General features: G+C 37.3%; 1 protein-coding gene across 1 annotated transcript in view; it reads right to left on the bottom strand.

Moving 5' to 3' along the window:
* gabbr2 (gamma-aminobutyric acid (GABA) B receptor, 2) overlaps positions 1-27,991 on the bottom strand; it is a 526,760-nt gene that overhangs the window by 262,200 nt on the left and 236,569 nt on the right. Inside the window, 1 exon segment of the mRNA XM_030147570.1 lies at positions 13,230-13,331. Coding sequence (XP_030003430.1) covers positions 13,230-13,331 — 102 coding nt within the window.

The raw sequence follows: 27,991 nt of genomic DNA, 5'->3' as shown, positions 1-27,991 counted from the left end.
TTGAGATACATGTGACTGGTACCAAGCTTCAACTTTTTCTGCTGTATGGAACAACCTTGAAACTGTTGAACTTAAAACGAAATAGTCGATCCACACATGCACACCAATCAGGGTGCTTGGTGGAGGTTTGTGTTTTCTGAACACTTGTTTTCTTCTGTTTTGACATTCATACTCAAAATAAATACATCAATCAATCAATCAGTCAATGAGCCGCCCTAACCCAACCCCCAAATAAAGTGTCCAGGGTAACCTGCTGATCCGCGCCTCACTAATTTTTTTAAATAGGATGGCGAGGAAGATAAAATACATTAAAAAAAACTAAAACTTATACTAAACTAAACTAAACTAAACTAAAAATAAGCATAAAAAAAAAAAGACAACTAATAAAAACTAGCAAACCTGCTCTAAAAACTAATTAAAACTAATGGAATTAGAGAAAAAAAAAGTCCAAGCTAAATAAAACTAAACTATAATTAAAACTCCAAAACTATTAGAACCTTGATGCATATATCAGATGGTGGATGGATCAATCGATGGGTGGCCTTAAATTTCAACCTGAAATCCTATACACCGAGGAGACACACAGAGTACACATTCCCACACTAAAGAAAAGAGGATATGGGCTTTTACAAAACTGTGCAGCTGAATCAAAAAAAGCTCCTCTGGTGGTTTCTCATCAAAGCCAGAGAGCATGCTGGGACATTTAAGGGGTCTTTTCTATGAAACCCAAAGTGTTGTTTCACTTCTCTGGCAGCATCACAATGTGTTTGTGTGTCAATGTGCAAAAAGGCCAGGTAACAACACTGAACTTTTCTGGGGTACACCCGTGTGCTAATTTCATATCTATGTGTGTGTGTGTGTGTGTGTGTGTGTGTGTGTAAAACACTTTATAATAAGAACACACTATGAAGCATTAGTTAAGCATTAACAAATACTCCATTCATCATTTATAAAGCATATTTCTGACATTATAACTCATTAATATATGGCTTATAAGCACAGTTATAATGGTTTACTCATCATTAATAAGCTCATCTACAATATGCTTAATGATTGTATTTTCATACTTTACAGATTATGGATTCAGCATTTAAACATTTCAAATTCAGACATGTACTAATGGTTAGTTAATATTTTAGTGTGTATTTTACACTAAGTTATACATTTATTTTCCATTAGATGTCTTATAAACAGTTCTTAATACAGGAATTCATTATTTCAGGTAGTTATAAAGCACTTACTACTCATTAATTAAGTCTATGGTGTGAGCTCATCTAAAGTGTGCACTATCTATGACATCTAAAGCATTTACAAATGAGATTTAAAGGTTGGAAATGCCTAAAGATTCATAAAAGTCTCAGTTATTTTAACAAAAGAAAGACAAAGCACATGGGATTATTAAAACAATCTGCATGATTGAATGATGAATGATTAGTAGAACATTTATAACTGTGCTTATAAACCATATACTAATGAGTATTCATGTCAGAAATATGCTTTATAAATAATGAATTCAGTATTTGTTAATGCTTAACTAATGCTTCATAGTGTGTACTTATTATAGAGTTACCGTGTGTGTAATACTTTAAAATAAGTACACACTATGAAGCATTAGTTAAGCATTAACAAATACTGCATTCATCATTTATAAAGCATATTTCTGACATGAATACTTATTAATATATGGTTTATAAGCACAGTTATAATGGTTTTACTCATCATTAATAAGAACATTAGTTATGGATTAACAAATACTGAATTCATCATTTATAAAGCATATTTCTGACATGAATACTCATTAATATATGGCTTACAAGCACAGTTATAATGGTTTTACTCACCATTAATAAACTCATCTATAATGTGCTTAATGATTGTATTTTCATACTTTACAAATTATTGATTCAGCATTTAAACATTTCAAATTCAGACGTGTACTAATGGTTAGTGAATATTTTAATGTGTATTTTACACTAACTCACACATTTATTTTCCATTAGATGTCTTATAAACAGTTCTTAATACAGGAATTCATTATTTCAGGTAGTTATAAAGCACTTATTACTCATTAATTAAGTCTATGGTGTGAGCTCATCTAAAGTGTGCACTATCTATGACATCTAAAGCATTTACAAATGAGATTTAAAGGTTGGAAATGCCTAAAGATTCATAAAAGTCTCAGTTATTTTAACAAAAGAAAGACAAAGCACATGGGATTATTAAAACAATCTGCATGATTGAATGATGAATGATTAGTAGAACATTTATAACTGTGCTTATAAACCATATACTAATGAGTATTCATGTCAGAAATATGCTTTATAAATAATGAATTCAGTATTTGTTAATGCTTAACTAATGCTTCATAGTGTGTACTTATTATAGCGTGTTACCGTGTGTGTGTGTGTGTGTGTGTGTGTGTGTGTGTAGTGCCAGCAGCTGCTCAATAACACTGTGCTTTGCTAGTGGAAAGGCACTTAACCCATATGACACCAGCTATGGCCGTGGACCACAGCCTCAGTGTAAATTTCAGCCAACATGAAATACTGAGCTGCTGCAGTCAAGGGCAGGAGTGAGTGTGTGGCTGTTTGTGCATTAGGCGGTCTGGGGCACTACGGGGCCCCAAATTAGAGCTTTTATAGAACAATAACTCAAAGAGGCTGTATTAAGGGCAGGCTCCACTGCTTTATCCATGACAGGGTTGTTTGTAACTTTATGAAGGTGATTTATTTGTGATAATGGTTTGAGTAATATTGGACCTCATAAGCCCAATCAGGTACTGTTAAGGCTTATTAAGCACACAAGGAGTCACACACACACACACACACACACACACACACACACACACACACACAAGCACTAATGATGTTTTTTATGAGCTTGTGTGAGATGTGATTTGCAGACTGGGCAATGTGTTAGTTCTAGCCTCTAAACTATGCCCCCCCCCCTCCTGTCTGTGACAATTACTGTGCAGCGAGTGTGTTTTATGCAGATGCGAACATGCACAGTCACTGTTAAATCCACCTGTATTTGACTGATCATAGGTGATGGAGAAGAAAAATAAACCTCAAACCATAAAGACCCACTACTACTTCAGTGGCAGGTCCCAGATTATTTTTTCTCTCTATTTAACGTTTCTTAAATGATTTATCACCATTTATTGTAATATTATCCTCTATATTTAGTATTTTATCACTGTTAATCATGTTTGTAACCTCCGCCAAAGGGAATGGCGGAGGTTATGTTTTCATCGGGGTTTGTTTGTCCGTCTGACTGTTAGCAAGATAACTCAAAAAGTTATGGACAGATTTTGATGACATTTTCAGGAAATGTTGATATTTGCACAAGGAACAAATGGTAACATTTTGGTGGTGATCGCAGGGGGAGGGGCGGGGGAGGGGGGGGTTGATGACATTTTCAGGAAATGTTGATACTGGCTCAAGGAAAAAATTATAAAATTTTGGTGGTGATGGGGGGGGGGGGGCAGATTATGATGAAATTTTCAGGAAATGTTGATACTGGCACAAGGAAAAAAATGATACAATTTTGGTGGTGATGGGGGGGGGGGGGTTTGATGAAATTTTCAGGAAATGTTGATACTGGCACAAGAAAAAAATGATACAATTTTGGTGGTGATCGGAGGGGGGGGCAGATTATGATGAAATTTTCAGGAAATGATGATACTGGCACAAGGAAAAAATGATACAATTTTGGTGGTGATGGGGGGGGGGCGGTTTGATGACATTTTCAGGAAATGCTGACAGTGGCACAAGGAACAAATGATAACATTTTGGTGGTGATTGCGGGGGGGGGGGGGGGGGGGGCAGATTATGATGAAATTTTCAGGAAATGTTGATACTGGCTCAAGGAAAAAATGATACAATTTTGGTGGTGATCGGGGGGAAGGGGGGGGGGGGCAGATTTTGATGACATTTTCAGGCAATGTTGATATTGGCACAAGGAACAAATGATTGAATTTTGGTGGTGATCGCGGGGGCTGATGACATTTTGAGGAAATGTTGATACTGGCTCAAGGAAAAAATGATAACATTTTGATGGTGATCGGGGGGGCAGATTTTTATGAAATTTTCAGGAAATGCTGATACTGGCACAAGGAACAAATGATTGAATTTTGGTGGTGATGGGGGGTAGGGGGAGGACTTTGATGACATTTTCAGGAAATGCTGATTCTGGCACAAGGAACAAATGGTAAAATTTTAGTGGTGATGGGGGTAGATTTTGGGGGGGGGGCAGATTTTGATGAAACTTTCAGGAAATGTTCATACTGGCACAAGGAACAATCTGCCTTGGCGAAGGTCTGCGCTCTCCGAGTGCTTTTCTAGTTCCTATATGTAATTTCCTATATTTGATTTAGATATTCATGAAAACTCCGAGTTAATTCAAAGGTTAGTATATCAAAGCAGAAAAAAACTGAAGAAAAAGTGAATTTTGCTGCAAAGATATCATTAACTGAACATAAACCCAGTGTGTCCATATCATTTGTGTGCTCGTTCATATTAAACATTAAATGCGAATTCTATCAGTTTTAAGTGTGAACTGAATGTGACCCTGAAGTGACCTGCATGTACAAAAGAGGTCCTGACGGAATACGTGACCACGCAGGCACGCACTGTGTTTACAGAAGTAATGTTTTTCCTGCCGCTCCTCCACCTGGGGTGCATAATTGTGACGTTTGTTGCATTTCAATGACGTAAAGGTCGGATAAATGCGACCTGGCTGTTCAAATTGAAGTCGTATTGCAAAATATATGATACTTGTTTAGGACCACATATGAAAGTGGCCTCAGCCGGATTTGAAAAAATCTGATTTGTGCTGTTCAAACTGCCTTTAACAGATCAGATACAGGTCACATATGGGAAAAAAAATCGGATTTGGGCCATATTTGTCTGCAGTCTGAACGTAGCCTAAATGCCTAAACCTTACACTGTAAAAATCTAAATCTGACCAAGTGTAGTTTCTTATTTCTAGTCAAAATATCTCATCACACTTAAAATAAGACATAACACAACAGATGGAAATTAGTTTCTCTGCTAAATCTGGTGCATGCATCTTGTTCTTTGTAACTAATGCCAATACACTCTGTCCTGTAACTAAATAAATAAATACAAATAAATACAAATAATCACCTAAAGGGTAACTTTTCAGTGAGATGTAAGAACTTATTTTTAGACAACAGATCTTGATTTCAAGAAATCTTACCAAGATAATTTTGACTTGTTCCACTGGCAGATTTTTTTATTTTTTATTTTTTTGCTTAATTCAAGTAAAAAAAAAAAAAAAAAAAAAAAAAAAAAAAATATATATATATATATATATATATATATATATATATATATATATATCTGCCAATGGAACAAGTGAAAATTATCTTTGTAAGATTTCTTGAAATAAGAGTTTAAAAATAAGTTCTTCTGTCTCACTGAAAAGTTACTCTTTAGGTGATTATGTCTTATTTTAAGTGTGATGAGATATTTTGACTACTTTTTCTCTCTATTTGATCTTTTTTAAGTGATTTATCACCATTTATTATAATATTATCCTCTGTATTTTTCATTTTTCACTGTAAATCATGTATTTTCCTATATTTATATATACTATACACATAAATTCAAAAGTTATTACATCAAAATGAAATCAAAGAAAACTGAAGAAAAAGTCACATTTTCAGCAAAAATATCAATAACTGAATGTAAAAAGATCAAAGATGACACCTAGGTAGTTTTTCCAGTCCCAATTTTGGTCCCAATATTTTATTAAAAATTTATTAATTATGGGATGGCTCAGAGCAAGAGTATATATATATATATATATATATATATATATATATATATATATATATATATATATATATATATATATATATTTATTTATTTATTTATTTTTTGCATTATTCTGAGGTCATCATTATTTACATCCTGGGGGGAAATATGTCTAAATTTACCTTTTATTATTGGGTCTGAAAAAGCTGGCAAAGTCCCAGATACCAAAATGTACCCGGTTTCATAGAAGCACCCAATAATGTATTTTTATATCATGTGATCCTAATCAAATAGCTTCAACTAAGAATGTTACTTGACCTTAGTTAAGTGTAAACTCAATGGAATGAGTGAATGAAACCACAGCACTGAATAAGCTTAGATTTGTCTAAATGTGAACATGGTGAAAACATTTACATAACATAACATAATCTGGCCTTATATAATACATATAATATGGCTCTGGTCATTGTCAGATATATAATAAATGTTACTTAGCAGCATTTTAAAGGCGTACTATTTACTCTGTGCTGTTTGAGAATTTGAGTTTGAAGAGGTGCTTCATCAGTTTGACCACAGTGGACCTAAGGAACAGCAAAGCCTGTCTGACGATGTTATCAATAACAGAGTATCTGAAATGGACAAAGGTATAATGAAGCCCTCGGTGTTGGCTATTTGTCTTGAGCTGATTCCTCTGGGTCTGGATCTGACAACAATAACAACATTTAACCCTGTAAAGCCTGAACCATTAAATCATCGACAGAAAAGCCCAGTTCTTTGAAACTGGAGCCTTTATTGGTCCTTCTGAACAACCACACATTTTAAAAAAAAATGTTTTAAACATTTTTAAAATCAATTTCCATGTATGAGTTTCAATTTTGTATCATATTTGATACATTGGGTCTCAATGCTCAAATATTATTATTTTTGAACAAACAAAAACAAAATATAACATAAACACATCTAACAAATTGGCCATTCCTTCTCAAAATTGGCAAAATTCTGCCTCCTTCCTCATTAATGACAATCTTGTAGTAGCCACTTTTCCATTGAACCTCAAACTGTACAAATATAACTTATGCATAAAAATTTACCAAATGGAAAAATGACAATTTCACCAAAACTCTCATTTTTCAATTAAAAGGTTTTGCGCTGGCAAGAGGTGTTTTTTTTTTTTTGGTCGTAGCACAATTGGTATATCATGCAAAATCGCAATGGAAAGACCTTTTTCTGCAACTAGAGTCAAGTGAATTAAAAAAAAAAAAAAACAAACGAATGTTGATGGACGTTACAACAAGTGAAGAAGAGTTTTAAAAGACGAATGTTGCAGTATGTGTGGACACACCAGAAAACCAAATCCTTTTTTAATTTAGTACAAAATAGAGGGGTAATATATAATAATAATGAATATATCTGTAAATCAACACAATATTTACATTTGTCACCATGTTTATGGAATGACTTCTTGTGTCATCTCACGATACTAAATAAACAAATCATCGCATTTGTGATTTAATGGAAAAACCGACATTACGCACTTCTATTTTTTTGACATTTAGTAAATATCGGTAAAGTTCTGTGCAGATGTCAAATGGAAAAGCAACTAGTGTCCCTGGAAAGGCCTCTGGTAAATGATTTCTCCCCCTGGTGGATTATATGTCATCATCATCATCGGCAGTAGCTCGTGTTCGAGCATTGGGTCCATGTCAGAATCAACCTCAGCTTTTCGGGGGGTGACGATGTTTGATATGGCTGCTCAGGCCCCTTGTGTTTTGACCGCTTGAGCAGGTCCCCACTGGCCGCGGTCTGCCAGTCAGGGGGAGTTTGTGGTGACCGATGTTTACCCCACCTTTTCTAGGGGTCTCTCCATTCGGAGTGGGCTGCGGTACTCCTAAATAGGCCAGCCCAGTCACGCCTGTAGCTGCCGAACTACCACGTCACCACAACTTCGTGGATAGAACGACCATCATGCAGGCGCCGCCCGTGTGTGGCTCCAGACTAGAGACTTCCAGCTAACCAAGCCTGTCCCCGTCATCCAGAGTACCATCGCCACGGGACTTTGATAAGAAAGTTGAGGATGTATTTCTGACATGAAATGCTTTCGCGTGAATTTGTTTAAGGTGGATAGCCGGTTGCGTGCCTGGGACCCACACACTTTGGGCACCTCCCTTCTCCAGCGGCACCATAAAGAATGGAGACGTGCTGGTTCTGGTTGGGGTGCTTGCAGCGGGCTGCCGGAGACTTGGTTATGGACAAGGTCCGCCTTAAACCGCACCAGCCCGCCTGGCGCTGCTCTCATCCGCCAGTTGAGGTGCAACTGCCGTTGGAGACTTGCGTAGTAGAAAGGTTTGAGGTCAGGGTTTTCCTTCCCCTAGATGGATTGCCTTCCGGGACTAACGAGCTCCATCTGCACGGGAGGATTATATGTGTATTGCATGTATCTAATTGTATACATCATGTATTTTTAGAAAAAAAAAAAATCACACTGATCATGTAGAGGGCTTGAAAACTCATGTATCAAATATGATACATTTGGCCGCATAGGATTAAAAAAAACCAAAAAAAAAACCCTTGGTCTACACTTGGAATCTTTATTTAATCACAATGTTAGTTTCAACATGTCAGTGCTCAAACTGTCATGCTTAATACATTTATCATGAAAAATGCAGAAGCCAGCACAGGAACCACTGAAATCTAATATTGATGATAACTCACCATCTGTATTTATATTTATACTAAATATTTGCAAAACTTAATTTGCAAATTCACTACTTATATTCCAACGTATTAGTGAAGCAAAAAATAAAGTTTAAAGTGAAACAGTCCGTCCCCTGCTGTGTTATATCTGAGGGGAAAGATTTCTGAATGTATAATAAATAATTAAGAAAGAATAAATAATAAAGTGTGGTGGACTTAATTTAGACTGTGCTATGTTCATTTTTCCTCTTGTGGTTTATTTTTTATTTTTTTTACTTCTACAAAGTGCCACAAAGACTTAAGAAGCACTGCCATACAGAGTGTTTTATTACTAAAGAAGAATAATTTACAGTCAAATTGGAGTAGAGGAAAATTTATTCCTGCTAAGATTAGATCTTAGTGTCATGATGAGTGCGTGTACGTTCAGCTTCCTTTTTTCCGATGTTTTGGCAGCTTGTCCGGTAACAAACTGAGAACTTGGTGAAGATAACAAGAGATAAAGATGAAAAATAGCAAAAGGCGACAAACAAACATAGAAGGATGTTGAACGCCCTGCAGCAGCAGCAGCGGCAGCAGCAGCGCCTGTCTGCTTTTTGAATATTCCAGCTGGAATATCACAGATGTGAGTGCTCTATTTGTGGATCACACAGTGACGCCACGGCCCCCTTATCCCCTCTGTTCTACACACACTTCCACATAGACAATCACACACACACACACACACAGAGAAATTTGTACCAAAAAAAGGCCGGTCTTCATAACGAAATCTGTGTCACCCTCTACCTCATCATATTACGTCTCTGTCGGAAAGACGGCAAACTGCTGTTGTGAAAAGAGTGGGAAACAGACCATTAGGGTGTCAGAGGCCCCCCGCCCAGCCTATCTAAACGCTCTGAAAAGCTTTCGAAGCGACACTGTGATTTGCATATTTAGAGTTGATCAAGGAAGGATGGTGTCAGCTTAAAATGTCAGCCCTCAACATTCAGAGTTACACGTATATTTTAGGAAAGACAGCTTATCTTCCCGTTCCTTCTCTATCCTCTGTCTCCTCATCTCTCTTCAGCACTTCTTTTAACCTACTCCATCTTGCACATGTCATATTTTGCAACTTGTATACTGGACCTCTGTTTTTTTTTATTCTATTTACAGCTTTCTGTTACTGTTCCATATGTGTCACTTTCTACCAGTGGTGTGGTCCAGGGTACACGGTGGTATATGGAGTATACCTACTTATTTTTCAGTCAGCATTAAGTATACCCACTTCCAAATCCCCTTGATGTGCACTATTCAGCAGTATCTGAGCCAGATTCCCCATGTTTTCTCCTAGTATTGTGAGGCCATGACCCGCCCTACTCTGCCTCTAATTGATACCAATCAGAGGTAGAGTAGGACGGGTCATACCAAGGAAAATATTGCTAACTTAGTGCCAGAACCACCTCAGGAACCTGACTGGACACCTCAGGTGCCAGTCCCACCCCAGCTGATTGACAGGTCACTGCATGTCTTGTTAAAAGATACTTGATTATTGGAAATGCGAACAAGAAAGACAGAATAAACGTCTTTCAAATGAATGACACATATTGAGAGAACCTACTTTAATGGAATACATAATTCGGGGGTAAGTTTTAAGGTGGTTTCAGAATGAGTCACTGTTTTAAACTACTGGACATATGACTGCACATTTAGAGAAGAGATTTTGACACCAATAGTTAAACTGTGTGAGTAGGCTAACGTTATGAAAGGCTAATGTTATGAAGGCTAACATTATGAAAGGCTAACGCTATGAAGGTTAACGCTATGAAAGGCTAATGTTATGAAGGTTAACTCTATGAAAGGCTAACGTTATGAAGATTAACGCTATGAAAGGCTGACGTTATAAAGGTTAACACTATGAAAGGCTAACACTATGAAGGTTAAAGCTATGAAAGGCTAACGTTATGAAGGTTAATGCTATGAAAGGCTAATGTTATGAAGGTTAATGCTATGAAAGGCTAACGTTATGAAGGTTAACACTATGAAAGGCTAATGCTATGAAGGTTAACACTACGAAAGGCTAACATTATGAAGGTTAACGCTGTGAACGGCTAATGTAATGAAGGTTAACACTATGAAAGGCTAACGTTATGAAGGTTAACACTATGAAAGGCTAACATTATGAAAGGCTAATGTTATCCTATGTTTGCCTCATGTTGAATCAATTTTTATTCATGCAGCTGCTTGTGTGACCAGGAAAACCTACAAACTGCTCCTGATCAAGTCATGATCAGTTTATTATAGTGAGCAAATACTACTGATGGATTTTTAGGTAAACTAAACAGAGTAATCTGACATGTCACTGTTTCTAAAACACCGCTTTTCTGGACTATTAAAAAAAAAAAAAAAAAACTGGCAAAAATTAAGAGTATACCTACTTCTCCAGTGACCACTACACCACTGCTTTCTACTCAAAAATATGTTACCAGTTACTCAGGCTGCGTAGTGCTTAATTCAGATTCACCGTTCACATCTTTTTTTTTTCTCTCTTTTGACTGTTCACATTAGAAATGTGACCAATATCAGATTCCAGTGTTTGGAGAAACATTCAGATCATATATTCATTGTTCAGTAAAATGGTTCTATTAAGTGTCTGACTATTATACATGATGTTTTTGGATTTATTTTTTTACCTCTGTATATATTTAATGTTCATTTACAGTACTTTACCGACATGAATCCTGACTAGGGATGTAACGATATGAAAATTTCATATCACGGTTATTGTTATAATGCCAACATTATTACAGTTATCATTATTATCACAGTATTGTTGATATTGTGCTCAAAATGTTCAAAAAGTACTTATACACACACTGAAATAATTTAACCAAGTTGTATTATGAAAAAAAAAAAAAAAACATAACAGAAAAATAAAATAAAATAATAGGCACAATATACTTTCCATTGGCAGAAACACTTAAATATTAACATGTAAACATCAAATATACAAATGTGCAGTAAAGATGGCACCTTATGGCCATCATTTGACCATTTTGTATATCAAATTTGAGTTGTTTTAGTTTCTTTTTCATAGATAGATAGATAGATAGATAGATGATTTTCCTACGACTTATCGTTATACCGGTAATCGTTACATTCCTAATCCTGACTTGACTCAGACTGAAGTTGCAGAGACAAAAAAAATAAAAAAAAAATAAAAAAAATCTCTATCTGATTCAGACCTACATATCGTTAGCCTCATAGCATAATTGCCCAAGTCATATTTTTGGCCGAATTGTGAAATCTACATAACTTTACTCTATTAACACTGCTGCTTCATTTCATTGCAGATATCAGAATTTGGCCAAAAATATGACTTAAGCAATTTTGCTATGAGGTTAATGATATGGAAGTAGATCACAACTGAAAACATCAGATTTCACATGATTTGTGCTGTTCATGAAAAAAAAAAAATGATCAGAGTCACATGATTGAAAATATTTAGACCACTTTTCCCTGCCGTCTGAATGCAGCCTCAGTCACATGTTTCATCACTATCACATTATTTAAGATTTTTTAAGATATCCTCCTGAGACCCAGGGAAGTGAAAAATTTTACCTTTTTTACATGAAATAATTGTTTTGATTGGAAACTGCATAACACAATAGTTTTTTCAGATACCTTTTTAAAATTATTTTTATTTATTTATTTATTTATTTATTTATTTATTTTTTTAATGGAATGTCCTTTGCAATGAACAGCATTTTTTTTTAAGTAAAACTGTCAAACTGTTGTCCCCTAAAGAGGACAAAAATGCATTGCTGGGTCTCAGGAGGTGATGTACAGTATAAAGAACCGAGACACCGTGCATATATTAAGGGAACCTGAAGTCAAACATCCACCAAAACCATCCATTGATCTAAAATGTTTAATACCTGTTGATCCATTAATTAATCCTATCAATACATGTGAATATTTGGTGTAAAATACAGTTTGTCATCTTTTCATGGTCATCAGATATGACCCACTTAGACGTTCAGAGGCTCCGTAGTTACCGTGGAAACACCGTCATCTTCTGCAACATTGATTCACCAGTAAAACCCATGGAGTTGGATCAATGACAGTGGTTGTTTTTACATTCAGTTATTGATGTTTTTGCTGAAAATGTGACTTTTTCTTCAGTTTTCTCTGTTTTGATGTAATTACCTTTGAATTTACATAACGTTTTCATGAGCATCTAAATTAAATATAGGAAAATACATGATTTTACAGCGAAAAATGAAAAAATACAAAGAATACTATTATAATAAATGTTGATAAATCATTTAAAAAAGGTCAAATAAAGAGAAAAAAAAAACATTTGGGAACTGCCACAAAAGTAGCACTGGGTCTTTATGGGTTAATAGACATCCATTAGTGAGAACAAGTCATTAGGGATCACCGTACAAACACCTCTGGCTACTTCATCATTAGGGATCCACAGGTCTTACTGAGAAGTGCCTGATTTACCCAAAGTGGAAGATACTTCATGGATAAATTATTCACAATTGCCTTCAGATGACAACCATGTCATGCAGATTTGAATAGTGTAAATCATGGAAGATAGTCGTCTGGGATGAGTGTAGCTTTCAGCCGAGACGACCTTGATGTATTCTAATGTGACTGAGTTAATGTTCGTAAAGTATATACAATGACGTCTGAGATTTTTTTAGTGTAGACAGCCTTCAGGTTTGTTTCAGGCATAGTATGAACTTGCAGAACATAGTTAGACGAACTTACCTTGAGCTTTTTAACATTGACACAGGGGTCGTTGGAGAAACTCTCTGTATCTGCAATCTGAATGTCGGCTTTCTCCAGCTCATTAGTTAGGTCATTCCTCACCTATGAGAGCAGAGGAGGGAGGAGAGAGAGAGAGAGAGAGAGAGAGAGAGAAACACATGAGCATGACTGGTAAGTTAGAATGAGAAAGTTGAATTCTGCTGTTTTTATATGATTGTGTGCATTATTCTGCAGCCTGTGAAGGGGACAGAGGGCACATGATTTAGGATTAGGTATTTTCTTTTTATCTGCAATAACTGAGCTGTATTTAGAGTTCACTGTGGTCAGAGGTTCAGCCTGTGGAAATAACTTTAGCAGAGAAGTTGAAGTTTGCAAACTAACACCGACCTAAGATTGTTGCAAGAATCCCATAAACTGACGGTGTTTGTTTTGTCCCTTCTGGGATAACTCTGGTCCACATTCAGACATATTAGTAATAAATGGTAAATGGACTGAACTTATATAATGCATTTTATGCACCTTCATGGTCCCCAAAGCGCTTTACAATTCCTCATATTCACCCGTTCACACACACACTCATACACCAGTAGGTGGCTGTTGCCATGCAAGGCACTGCCAGACCCTACTGGGAGACACTGAGGGTTCAGTGTCTTGCCCAAGGACACTTCGACATGTGGACAGTTGGAGCTAAGATTCAAACTGCCGAGTGTTTGGTCACTGGATGACCCGCTCCACCAACTGACCCATGCTACCAACTGAGCAGATGTGATTTCTCATAGACTACAAGGGAAGCTGGGCTTCCCCTAAAATTATGAAAATTAAATGGTTAAATATGTTCGGTTGTGTTGACATTTCATTGACTCCAAATGTGTTAGAACACGTTCATCTCACAGACGAGTTTGTTCAGAATCAGCTTTATCACAAATCAACAGACTCGATGTTGTTCACTTCTCATACATTCCCATTGCGATGTTTTCTCATTCGATCTCTGCTCAGTGCATTTGCCCACAGACGCTCAGCGTCCATGCACTTCAATGGGACTGAGTGGAACAGTTTTTTTCATTGCCTCCAAACTGGACGGTAATTGGATAAATGCCACAATGTTGTCCCGCCCCCGGACACTCGACGTCTCTGGAGGTGAATGGAGCTGTGGGCGGAGCTCGGCTGGGCTGGACGCCGAGCTTCCACGTGCTGATTGGAGGATCAGTCGAAAGGCTGAAGCCCGTTTGATCGACAGCTATTTTCAGATCTACTCCTTCACTGACACAGTTCAGTTTAATACCGTCGCACATTCTGCTGTGAAATCGAGAGAGAAACCACTACGAAATTACTCGTTCATTTCTTGCACTGTAAATAAAACACACTCACTGTACTTCCTTGTTTCAATTTAACATAATTTCAAGGTTTTCTTGTTTACTTGGTACGATAAGGTCACTGACCATTTTCTTAAAAAGGAACAGAGGGACGAATTTATGTTTAAATAACTTGACTTTTTTTTTTTTGATGTAAGCCGACAATGAGCTTCCCCTGTCTGAAAGACGAGCAGCCACCACTGCAACTGAGCCACAGCCACCAACTAATAATAATGAAACACTCAATACCACCTGCTGTAAAAAAGAAGAAGAAATCCATTTGGAACAGTTGTAGAAACATGTTGCCACTCCATGGTACAGTCTGGGTGACATCGACTAAGATCACAAATTGCATACACGATCTAGAATTTTGTGTGTGGAGTTGAAGTGCAGTTTGCGGGTGATTTACTAAGATCACTTATGCAAACTGCAACAGGTGCAAAATCTTGGAGACCGCCCTATTTAAATGAGGATTTTGCGTGTGTTACTGATTGTTGTCATGGAGACAAGATGCTGGAAAAACTGCTCTGTGACACGGGAGCAGGTCTTTTCGGACCCTGGACGTTTGGAGCATGAGACGGCCTGGGTGTGAAACGTTTGACAACCTGGGAAATGCCAGCACTAATGGGAACAGTGCACTGGAATGATCCAGACACACAGACAGCGGCACTGGATTCATTTTACAGGTGGGGGTGGTGGTGGTGGGGGGGGGGTGGGGGGGGGGGGGGTTGCTGGATCGATTGACTGTCAGGCGTACATAATTTTGTCACACTGTGGCCTAATGTCGGTGAAGATGTTTAATCACAATTATCAGATCAAGAGGAAAAGTAGCTTTTGGCACAACAGTAAAGTGTGTGTGTGTGTGTGTGTGTGTGTGTGTGGGGGGGGGGGTATGTCTGAATTATTTTTTCCTCCGTCATTCCAAAAATGTTCACACAAGGGTGAAAAATGCGTTCTCTGCGTCTTGTTTCATCGCTTCAATGTCTCCTTCATATGACAATAACCACTTCCATGTGTGCACAATTACACATCCAAGCTGTTTGCACTTCCCTCTGAGACGTGTTAAATATAGACGCAGTTTCTATCAGCAAAATTGCTTTCGGGTTTGATAAATCACTTTGCGTGTGCTACATTAATTTATTCACATTTTCTCCTCCCAGCACACACAGAACTGCCTGTAAACTCCCCATGCTGCATATTCATTGCATCAAACGTACAAACTGGATGCAGACACACTGTTTTGCACCTTTGAAAGACACAGCTCTTAGTGTGCACTGTTAGTAAATCAGGTTGTACATTATTTTTCCCTGTGCAATGAGTTTGCACACATTTTAATACACGCAAACCTTTAGTAGATCCGGCCCAAAGTCTTGTTACAGTTCAACAAATTTATTACAAAAGCAAACGAATAGACAACTCTGTGGAAATTATTACAAAATGAAAAGCAGATATTGATGTTTTTTTGCCTCCTTTAATCCACCTCTATATGGACACCATTAGTTACATAAAGCACATCCAGATGGTCCTGGATTTGTTTCCATGTTGGCTGTATCATAGACTCATCAATGGTTTCAGTGACATCAGTGATTTTTTACTTTAGATCATTGATGTACCTTATCTTTGTTGGATACACAGTATCTTTAACATAACCTCACAGACAGAAATCCAGGGCAGTGATATCTGGTGAACAATGTGTCCAGGGAATTGGACCATCCCTTCTAACCCACCAGTCTGGAAATGTTTGATTTAGGAACCCACCAACATGCAGTCCCCAATGTGGTGGTGCACCATCTACCTGGAAAAGGATGGTTGGTTGAAGGTCATCCAGTTGTGGTGACACAAGTCGCTTTTCCATTGACCCTCAAATTGCGCTAATATAACTTGCGCATTAAAATTTACCTAATGGAGCATCAGCATGTGGACATTATGTTTTGGTCATCTCCCCATCAGGGCTGGACTGTAGAAATTTACACTGGATATCATTTATATTTCCTGAGTTATTGCATCGATCCACTTCCTATCTCTTATAATGGGGACATTTTTCAAAGTCGCACCAAATCCAGAACCAGATCCGGATCCAAATAATTTCACTAACTTTTGTTGACATCATCATATAGAAGCTGTATACCAAGTTTGAAGTCAATCGGAATTGTAGTTTCGGAGAAGAAGACGATTGAAATTTTTGTAACGGACGACAGACGATGACGACGACAGACATCGACGACGACAGACGACGATGACAGACGACGACAGGCGATGACGACAGACGACGATGACGACAGACGACGACAGATGACGATGACAGATGATGACAGACGATGATGACAGATGACGACAGACGACGACAGATGACGACGACAGACAACGATGACAGATGACGACAGACGATGACAGATGACGACAGATGACGACGACAGACGACGACGACAGACGACGACAGATGACGATGACGATGCTGGATGCCGCATGACGACAATAGCTTATGGCCTGTCAGCCGGTAAGCTAATAAATGGATGTTGATGGACATTACAACAAGCAAAGAAGAAAAGTTTTAAAAGATACATGTCGTGGTATGTGTGGACACACCAGGAAACCCAATCATTTATTAATTTAGTACGAGATAGAGGGGTAATATATAGTAATAATGAATATATCTGTAAATCAACACCATATTTACATTCATTGTCATGTTTATGGAATGACTTCTCCTGTCATCTCATGACATTATGCACTTGTATTTTTTTCAACATTTAATAAATATGGGTAAAGTTTTGCACAGATGTCCAATGGAAAAGCGACTACATATTAAGTCAAAAGGTCAAAGTGAACATCTGCAGTATTTGATCTTTCATTGAAGAAAAAAATGATCCCGCACCAACCTCTCCAACTTTGATAACAACTGCATACATAGAACTAATCTGATTAACACGTCTCATCAGTTGCTTTTGTAATACATTTTTTTAATTGTACAGAGACTTTGTGGACACCCTGTATGACTCATTTTAAGGTTATGAAAACAGTTCATTTGTTGATCCTTTGGTCCTCCTAAATCTTACACACTGGACCTTGATGCTTTTATGCGGTACTGGGGGGTTATCTACCGTGATATCTTGATGTAAAAATGAACCTCCACATGTCACATCTTTCCTGTGAATGACTGAAAAAAAGCCCTCTGGTATCTCCCTGTGTATCAGAGGTGACATATGGGTGTCCAACACATTTCCTGGGCCAACAGCGGGTGCAACAAGGCATGCAGGGCAGCGCATGAGCACTCAGCCATTCCAAATTGATGAAAGTGATGATGAAAATAGAGAAAATCGGGCTATCATCATTTTAATGTTATCTTAATATTGTCAAATCTCTGATGAATGGGTTTATTGTGTAAAAAAAAAAAAAAAAAAAAAAAGCAGCTTTAAAGGAAGCGAGGTCATTGTGGTAGTTCAGGCTGACACACTCCAGTCTTCACATTGCATATTCATGTCAGTGAAATCAAATCAAACGCACCCTTTAACTACAGAAGAGCACTGGAGATGCCTCTGCTCTTCTCAGTTCTTACTGTTTATCTTCTCTCCTGTTACACGACATAAAACCACCTTCTGACCTGCTACTGTAAAGTGAATGTATTGTCATGTGCAGACAGTGTATAGAAGTAGATCTGGTGGCTCTGACACAAATATTCCTTTGGAGTTAAACCCATTCCCTCATTAATTCTCAAATTTCATACTTTGACCCAAGACTGTATCTTGGAAACTTCAACCATCCAGCTTTTTGACATGATTTTTCTTTATCAGTATTCGCTTTTCCATTGACCCTTACGCATAAGAATGTACCTAATGTCTCATTTTTGGGTTAAAAGTTTTTGCACTGGCAAGAAGTGGTTTTTCAGGCATATTCAAGATATTAATTTCTGTTTTTTTTTCTCTACTAAAACTCAAAAAAACCTAATTCTGTTTTGTGTTCTTCCTCATTTTAAACTGTTATTACAGTATTAAACATGCACTAAATTGTAAATGACTGCTAGATATTGAAAGTTCTAAGTGTTCTGAAAAAATGGGCAAAAGAACTTACTCAAAGCATATTTTCTGACCTTTTTATGGTCAAAATAGAAAAAAAAAACAGTTTAAGTGGACCATTTTAGGTTCAGGGGTAAAAGGGTTCAAACACATATGCGATGTATGTAAAACATGGAAGCAGTATTCTTTCATGAAGTTTGAGAGGCAGGACAAAAGTGACAGTCGATTTTCCATTGACCCCCAAACTGCACAAATATAACTCGCACTTAAAAATTTACCTAATGGAAAAATGACAATTTTGCCAAACATCTCATTTTTCAATCAAAGTTTTTATGCAGGGAAGAGGTGGTTTTTTGGGCGTAGTGTAAATAGTATATCATGCAAAACTGCAATGCCTTTTTTCGCAACTAGAGTCACGTGTATTAAAAAAACAAATGCTGACGTACGTTACAACAAGCGAAGAAGAAGAAACATGTCACAGTATGTGTGGACACACCAGGAAACCCAATCATTTTTTAATTTAGTACGAGATAGAGAGGGTAATATATAATAATAATGAATATATCTGTAAATCAACACCATATTTACATTCGTTGCCATGTTTATGGAATGACTTCTCCTGTCATCTCGCGATAATAAATAAACAAATCATCGCATTTGTGATTTAATGAATAAAACCGACATTACGCACTTCTGTTTTTTCAACATTTTTCTGATGGAAAAGTGACTATTGGCTCACACATGGTAAAATTTGACTACTTTTATTCTGGAAGCATTTTACTTGTCGACCAATGTTGAATGATGACAATGAAATGAAAATGACAGGTGCCTTTCTTTAAAAAATAATCACATACTGTTTGTTTGAATTAAGAGAAAAGGATGTTATGTATGCTAGAATAATTTCACTGTATTTTCTATATTTTACACATATTATGCAGTATACACTGGGCTGTTGTTTTTGCAGGGTTGAAATGACAGTATATATTTATTTATCATTCTTTTTTCCTCAAATAGAAAAAGAAAATACAGGAAATATGTGCGCAACTTTAAAAGACACGCAAAAACTGAACCTAATGAGTTCTACAGATTAAAGTCATTATTTAGTATGACCTCTGACCCCGTGACAAGAAGCGGCATAAACAGTTAGAAACATCTGACACGTGTTAAATTAAACCTGGTGTAAAACATCAGAAAATGAATGCAATAAACCTCATATTGTCTGAACTAAAGGGTTAAAGACATGTAAAGTGCAAATGGAGGTCACACTAAATACGACGACCTCTTTAGTTTATAGACGCTATTTTTTTTTCCCAGAAACGTTGTTTTTTCCTGCTGTACATACACACATATATCCAGTTTGGATTTAAATCCAGACACTGACAAAAGCATATGTGTTGTCATCAGAACTTTACTAAACCTTAGTACCTTTACTAAACCTTTACTAAATGATTTGCCTTTTATTTTGGAACGTGCCACCATTGCTCTATATGCTGATGATTCTACCATTTATTTATCCAATCCAGATATTGGTGAACTTAAAAAAGCTCTAAATGAAGAGGTAATACTAATTGCAAATTGGATGAGAGAAAATAAATTAGTGCTCAATACTGAGAAGAGTAAATGTATGGTGTTGGGGTCAAGACATCTTTTAAAAAAACTCCCCTATTTTGAATTTGTCTGTTGGTGGAACTGACATAGAACAAGTAGCTGAGGCCAGGCTGTTAGGTGTGACTGTTGATAGTATGTTGACTTGGAATCCTGATATAAAGCAAATATTAAATAAAATGGGCAGAAGCATTGGTGCTGTTAAATTATGTAGAAATTGTATACCATATCAAATAAGGAAAACACTAGTGGAATCATTAGTTCTGTCGCATTTAGATTATTGTTCAATCGTTTGGTCAAACACATCAGAAATAAATCTAAATAAACTTCAGATTGCGCAAAATAAAGCAGCTCAAATAGTCCTGAACTGTCCATTTAGAACAAGTACAAGAGACACTCACACCCATCTGGCCTGGTTACATGTTAAAGGCAGAATTAGATACTCTTTAGTTAAATTTATTAGAAACATCATAATTACAAAAACACCCGAACATCTTTACAGTAAACTGACTTTCTTCAGTGACGTCCATCAAGATTCCACACGTCAGTCAGAGGACAGACGTTTTCTGTTGCCTGCCTGTAGGACAAATCAAATATAGGGTCGTGTGCAATACAGGGCAATGGTGACATGGAATACACTGCCACAGTTTTTAATTTCAGAAATTCAAGCAGTTAGTTTTTCTAAAAGGTTGAGAATTTTCATATTTACCCAAGAATAACTGTCTGAGCTATTGCACATCCTATAATGACATCATCTAGACCAGGGGTGTCAAACTAATTTTAGTTCAGGGGCCACATCCAACCTAATATGATCTAAAGTGGGCCGGACCAGTAAAATAATATAAACAGTAGGATAAGAACTTTTGAGTGAAAAAAGTAAATTCCATAAAATAAAAAATACACTTAAATATGCTTAAATATCCTACAATAAACGCAAAAATACACTTAATTATGCTCAAAAATCCTACAATACATGCAAAAATACATTTAAAATTCCGTAATTAAAATGTTTACATCTATGAATTGTACTTGAACATAACATGAACAAATATGAGCAACCTGAAAATTCTTTAGTAAAATAAGTGCAATGTTAACAATATTACACCTCAGTTTATCATTTATACACGTGAATCACAACTTACAGATCACAGTGGATCTACAAATACACCAAACATTAAATAACAGGGAGAATATTATTAAAATTCCCCATACTTTTCTTAAGACATTTCAGATATTCACATTTTTTTTGTAAAAGACTAGTCTGTAAATGTGAACATTTTTGTGTAATTTTACATTTTTTACACTACAACAAAGAGACAAATTTGCAGTTTTCATTATTTATACTTTATTATGATAGAATTTTACTGTTCTGATCCACTTTAGAATTAATTGACCTAAAATTATTTTAACATCCCTGATTGTTAATATTTTCAGTGTAATTTTTGTATTTCACAAATTCATCCCACAGGCCAGATTGAACCCTTTGGCAGGCCAGATTTGGCCCCCGGGCCGCATGTTTGACACCCCTGGACTAGTCTGTAAATGAAAACATTTTTGTGTAATTTTACTTTTTTTTACACTAAAACAAAGAGACAAATTTACAGTTTTCATTATTTATAGGTTATTATGATAGGATTTTACTGGTCTGATCCACTTTAGACTGAAATGACCTAAAATGATTTTAACATCCTTGATTATTAATATCTTCAGTAATTTTTGCATTTCACAAATTCATCCCAGGGGCCAGATTGAACCCTTTGGCGGGCCTGATTTGGCCCCCGGCCCGCATGTTTGACACCTGTGATCTAGACGGTTTGTTTTTTTGTTTGTTGTGGAGCTGTTTTTGTTTTTATTTTTTGTTTCTGATTCTTGGTTTATTTATTCTTTTTTTCTGTTGTTGTCGGTATTATTATTGTAATTGTTTTGTATTGTGTGCTGTTGTTGATTTTTGGTTTTTACGTTGTTGTGTTGAGTGTATGCACATCCTGTTTGTTGAGTGAGTTGTGGGAAATTGTGGTGCTTTGTTTTTGTGTTGTGGATGACCCCAGGAAGAGTAGCTGCTGTGGTATGCAGCAGCTAATGGGGATCAAACTAATAAACTAATAAACTAAAACCAACACACCTAATGCTGGACTAGGACTTTTCCTTTGAATATATTAGTGTTATAAAGATGCAGTAGTTCTTCTAACTTGTTTGCGGTATGTCTGACCTTACGATAGAGAGGTATTTCTCAGACACATTTAGTACTGAAGACAAAACTATTTTCTTTGACAATGTTCAGTGTGTATCTGTCAAAAATTGTTTGTATTTCCAAGAAAAATGCAAGAGCAGACAATGGTATGCTTTGAATTATCCCAACTGGTTATTCATTGTTTGCAGAAAAGGAGACGTGTGGAGTACTGTAAGTGCATCTCCAGCAGCTGCATGTCTGCTTTGATGTATGGATTCAGTAGAATGGTAGGTAATGGGATCAGTGAAGAAGCAGAAAGCTGCAGGTACCCCACCGCGATGAAGAGCTGGAGGTGCTTTATCATACTGACTCTCTCTCTCTCTCTCCCTCTCTCTCACAAACACACATGATTCATCCCTTTGGCTTCGTACTGTTGTAGAAAAGACTCTTTTTTTTTTTTTTTTTTGTTCCTACCAGACATTTCCACTTGTCATAAGGAAAGCACAGGTGTATCTAATAATATTAATAATAACTTTGTTCCACTTAGGGCAGTGTTTTTCAACCCTGGGGTCGGGACCTCATGTGGGGGTCAACTGGAATTTCTAGTAATTGGTGAAAAAAAAACAAAAAAAACAAAAACGTTCTCGAAGGTGGAGTGCGAGATGTTTTCCTGGAGCATTTGTTATTATATTGCTTAAAATCCCCTTCACACCCTGATTACAACTACCGTAATTTCCGGTCTATAACCTGCTACTGTTTTCCACACACTGTGAACCCGCGGCTCTAAAATAATGCGGCTAATTTACGTTTTCTCGGCTAACGTAAGCTTGGCATCAATGAAGTGATGGTGAGACGTTGGAGACGGGGTGAGTGCAGCTTATAGTCAGGTGCGGAATATAGTCTGGAAAGTATGGTAATTAATTAAATGCTCTAACACAAAAATAAAAAAAATGTAGTCACCTGTGGAATGGACAGGACTGAAAAAACACCATCCAATCATTATAAGCGCCCATCTGAAATAATTGAACGGTGATATGTCTATCAAACGCAACTGCCATTTGTCCCTCCCCCCTCTGTGCGTACCCCTCTTCGTGCATGAATCGTGCGTTCTCAGAGGTTTGGAGCACTTGTTCAGGAAGCGAAGCCAGAGCCAGAGCTTGGATATATTAGTTATATTAGGATGGAACGTTCACCGGCAAACTGTTTTGTCACTAATGCCATGTTTCCACTACATGGAACCGACTCGACTCGGCTCGACTCGGTATTCCTGGAGACCATTTCCATTACAGGATACTACTGACTTTACAGAACCTGGACGTCATAGCGATGCGGCGTGTTATTTCCATGTTGTCTGTTCAGAGAGTTGCTGATAAACTCGCTCGTTGCGTGTTGTCTCGTCTGAATTTTTACGTCAGCCACCAAAGACTGAATCTCCTCAACCGACCATGTTGTCGTTTTGGGCTGTTATCACGTGGATTAATGGACCGCTGTATTTACTGTTGTCATGTCGGCTTTTGGACTTTGTCTTGTCTGTTTTGTTTGTCATTTCCTGTTTTATTTTGTTAAGTTTCCCTCATGTGTCTTGTCTGTTGTCTTTACTTCCTCTCCCTGATCGTGTTCACCTTTTCCCTGATTACCTGACTCCTCCCTGATTATCTCCACCTGTGTCCAATTGTCTTCCCGCCCTCCTGTGTATTTAAACCCTCAGTCTTCCCCTGTTTAGTTGCCAGTTTGTGTTCTACAACTTGTTGTGCTCACTCACCAGCGGTTTTTGGATCCCGTTCGTTTGTCTGCCGTTTTTGACCCGTTTTCGTCCTTCGACCACTGATTCAGCCTGTGCCTATCCTGCCTGCTCGTCAACGACCTGGTTCGTGTACCCGACTCTGTCTCTGCCTTCTCCCTTTAATACCTCAGCCTCCACCGATTACCTGTGCTTCTACCTTCGCCTGGATTACTGACCGTGAGTTCTGTCTGTCCCCCATGTACCGTTGCTTGTTTGATTGCTTCCCTGTGTATGACCTGGCTTGTTTTTTGACCACCCTCTGTTTGTCCCTAGTGGGGATTCCGTTGGGGTTTTCCCGGTTCACCCAAGCCGGTCGTCAGCCGTCTCCACCCGCAGCCCAGACGTCTATCCCCGGACTCAGTGGCATCACAGAATTAATATTATCTCTGTGTTGTTTAATTTCACCTTTTAAAGTGTTTAATAAAAACACTCAACTTTATTTGTATGTTGTGGTCTTGCTTTTGGGTTCAGCCTTTGTACTTAGTCTTTCACAACTGTCCACTTCCACATGTGTTTTTTGTAAAACGGCAGGTCACAGAGAAAACTGTCTGACCAATCAGTGGTCTGCAGTGTTTACATGTCATGGTTTAGTATCGCTTAGAACCTCAGTGTAGGTGATACCACAAAACTAGTACCGGGTACCAGATTCCAGGTCCTTTTTTGTAATGGAAACGCAAAAAGGCTGAGTTAAGTCGAGTTGAGCCGGTACCATGCAGTGGAAACGTGGCATAACATAAATCAGTAGGAAATGTAACATTAGCCAGATAGGTTTGAACTGGGGCTGTTCTGTAAGAGCAGGGGTGTTGGAGGAGACTGAATGAGGTATGCATGGATCGGGGCTGCTGGGGCTCAAGCCGGGTGAATTGTTGCTGTGCAGCGCTCGTGAACCCTCTGGAATAAGCATTGCGCATGCCAGTACTCTGGAGGCGTGGCTTTGGGGGGATGTCTGAAGAAAGGGGTTTGCACTTCTGAATTGAGTATTTTCAAAATGTAGCTTGCTCAAACTGTTTTTCTAAGATCTCAGACCCCACCTTTAACTTTAGCCCTATCGGCCAGCCCACGGGCCTAAAAAATTATATTAATATTCATCTACTATAAAAATATAATAAATCAGGACAATGGATGTTTTTTTCAACTTTTGCTCAAAGTTTAGACCCTAATGTTAATAAAAGTACATCAAAAGTGTATTTTAGTGCAAACTTTAATGTTCAAACATGATTTTTAATCTTTGTGGAGTGAAATATACGCGATTAAAAAATCTCCGACCCGAACAATTAATTTATGCATATCATCGTCAATACAGCCGGGAAAAAAAACAGGCGAAGATAAAAATTCTAATTTCTCTTTTAGTTTGTTACAGTTTACTCAGGCATCGTAATAGATACAATATTTTAGACAATGGGAATAGATTCTGTGAGGTCTGTAAATGTCCATAGACACCAAGAACATCCATATGAACCTTATTATTGTGAAGTAATTCTTCATTTACTTTGGGTATGTCTTTTTAGGCGTTTTTCCCTTGAAAATATGGTCAGGGTTAAACAAGTTAAGAAAAAAATATATGGTGAGTTTAGAGAGACAATCCCAATCCATAACAATCATGACAAACTGTGAAGCTGAAACTGAAGCACTGTGGTTCTGTTTATCTGTCAAATGTTCATTGTGGTCAGTTTCAGATGCTGCAGGTCTTTCATAATTCAGAGTTTGAGTTCTTGTTTGTTCAGTATTAATTGTCACCCTTGTAAATCCAAGCTGGACTGACTGTACATATCCTGACCAAGGAAAATAAAATTCTCACTTTGTGCAGTAATCTACACCTGACTTTTCTGCCTCTGTACATAATAATGTACATTATATAGACTAATGTCATCTAAAATGAACGTTTATTTGCAACATACACTACAAATAAAAAGTTAAGGATATTTCTAATTTTGGGGCTATTTTTTTTTTTCAGTTGGGATTCTTGCACAGCGCATTTTATTTTTTTTGGGTGTGAATTGATTTGAAACGCATTTTTTTAATGAGCAGACGTAGGTTTATTTACAAATGGCAAAAATGACAAAAAAAAATTAAATATCTTTAACTTTTTGTTTGTAGTGTAGTATAGAAAACTATTACATGATCAAAGAGAAAATTTAGCAAAAAAAAAAAAAAAAGTCTTCATTTTGAATGTCTGGGGTCACCAGAAATTTGTGATGTTAACCCTTTCATGCATAGTGGTCACTACAGTGGACAGCTGTTCTCTTGTATATTCATGGATTTTGTTGTTGTAGTTCTATATCAGCCAACACATTGGACGCTCACTCTGTAAAAATCTAACTCTGACCGAGTGTATTTTTCTCATTTCTTGTCCAAATATCTCATCGCACTTAAAATCAGACAGCATCACCTAAAGAGGAACTTTTCAGTGAGATATAAGAGCTTATTTTTTAGACAATTGATCTACTAAATCTGATTTCAAGTAATCTTACCCAGATAATTTTCACTTGTTCCACTGGCAGATTTTTTTGCTTGAATTAAGCAAAAAAAAAAAAAAAGTTACTCTGTAGGTGATTATGTCTTATTTTAAGTGTGATGAGATATTCTTGGTAAGATTTAGATTTTTGCAGCGCATGCACCATCCCATACACTGCAATTCATACTGTTACTGTATCTTTACTGCTCCTTATAAACCTGATCTGCACTAACATGTTTGAGTGAAAATCAATTGCTAGTTATTGTTATTAAACTGTAATCAACGGGTTTTGTTTTTTTTTTTACTTTTTTTTTTTTTTTGCGTATTATCTCCATGAAGTGAGTAATGACTAGTATTAGAGTGTGTTAAAATGTGAGAAAACATCAGATTACCTGCATTAAAAATGTTTTCATTTCATAGTTTTCACACAGTTTATCAGTAAATATGTTTCTTTACTCCAAAAATTTAAAGCATGGTGTCCAGCTGAGTGGACATTTTTGCAACTCCATGAAAAATGGGTTCATAAAAACAACCACTATTGCTTTTTTTAATGCCTCGAGGAATAAAAACACTCAGGAAAAAAAAAAAAAAAAATCTTGATTACGGCTCTCACAATTCATGCATGAAAGGGTTAAAATGGGGTCACGAGCCAAAAAAGGTTGGAAACCACTGCCTTAGGTCTTGGTGTAAACTGTGCTGGTAAGCCGGTGTGCACAACACCATCAGGACCTGGCACAGGAACAACGACACCCTTATGGTCACATCTGAGTTTAATGAGGTAGAAACACTGCATGTCGAAGGTTTCTGTGCTGATGCTCACTAGTGACGTCTCCTTCCTCTTAGGTCAGATTTTTGTGATGTCCCCCGGCCATACCCTGAGGCCGTCAGCCCCCCCCCAACACACACACACACACACAAGAGCCTGGCATTATGGGCCATATTGAGACATCAGAAAGTGCAAAGCTCAAGTGAGTGTGCCAAGCTCAGAGTCACTGGGCAGAGGCATCAGTTAAAAAGTGCATGTGTTCATCTGTTCTACATTTGTCTCTAACTGTGACAATCATCTGGTTTGTACATTGATTTATTAATCAGTTATGTGTTAACCCAGACCTGGGCATTGTAAGGCCTGGGAGCCACATGTGGCCCGACAGCTGACCCTTACCGGCCCACATGAGGTCGTTGGCAAATTTAAAGTCAATGCAAATATGTATCATCATAATAGACATAACCAATACAACGCCACTGCTTTTATTTTGAAGGATCTGCTAATTTACCATTTTTTTCACTCATACTTTCTGTACTTGCATAAAGCTTATGCACTGATTGGTTTGTTGGTCAGTTTCAGCCCATGAAGATGTCAGCTAACGCCTAAAAAAAAACGACT

The sequence above is a fragment of the Sphaeramia orbicularis genome, chromosome 11 (assembly GCF_902148855.1).
Source record: "Sphaeramia orbicularis chromosome 11, fSphaOr1.1, whole genome shotgun sequence".
NCBI classification, from domain to species: Eukaryota; Metazoa; Chordata; class Actinopteri; order Kurtiformes; family Apogonidae; genus Sphaeramia; species Sphaeramia orbicularis.
This window is presented reverse-complemented; position numbering and strand designations above follow the sequence as displayed.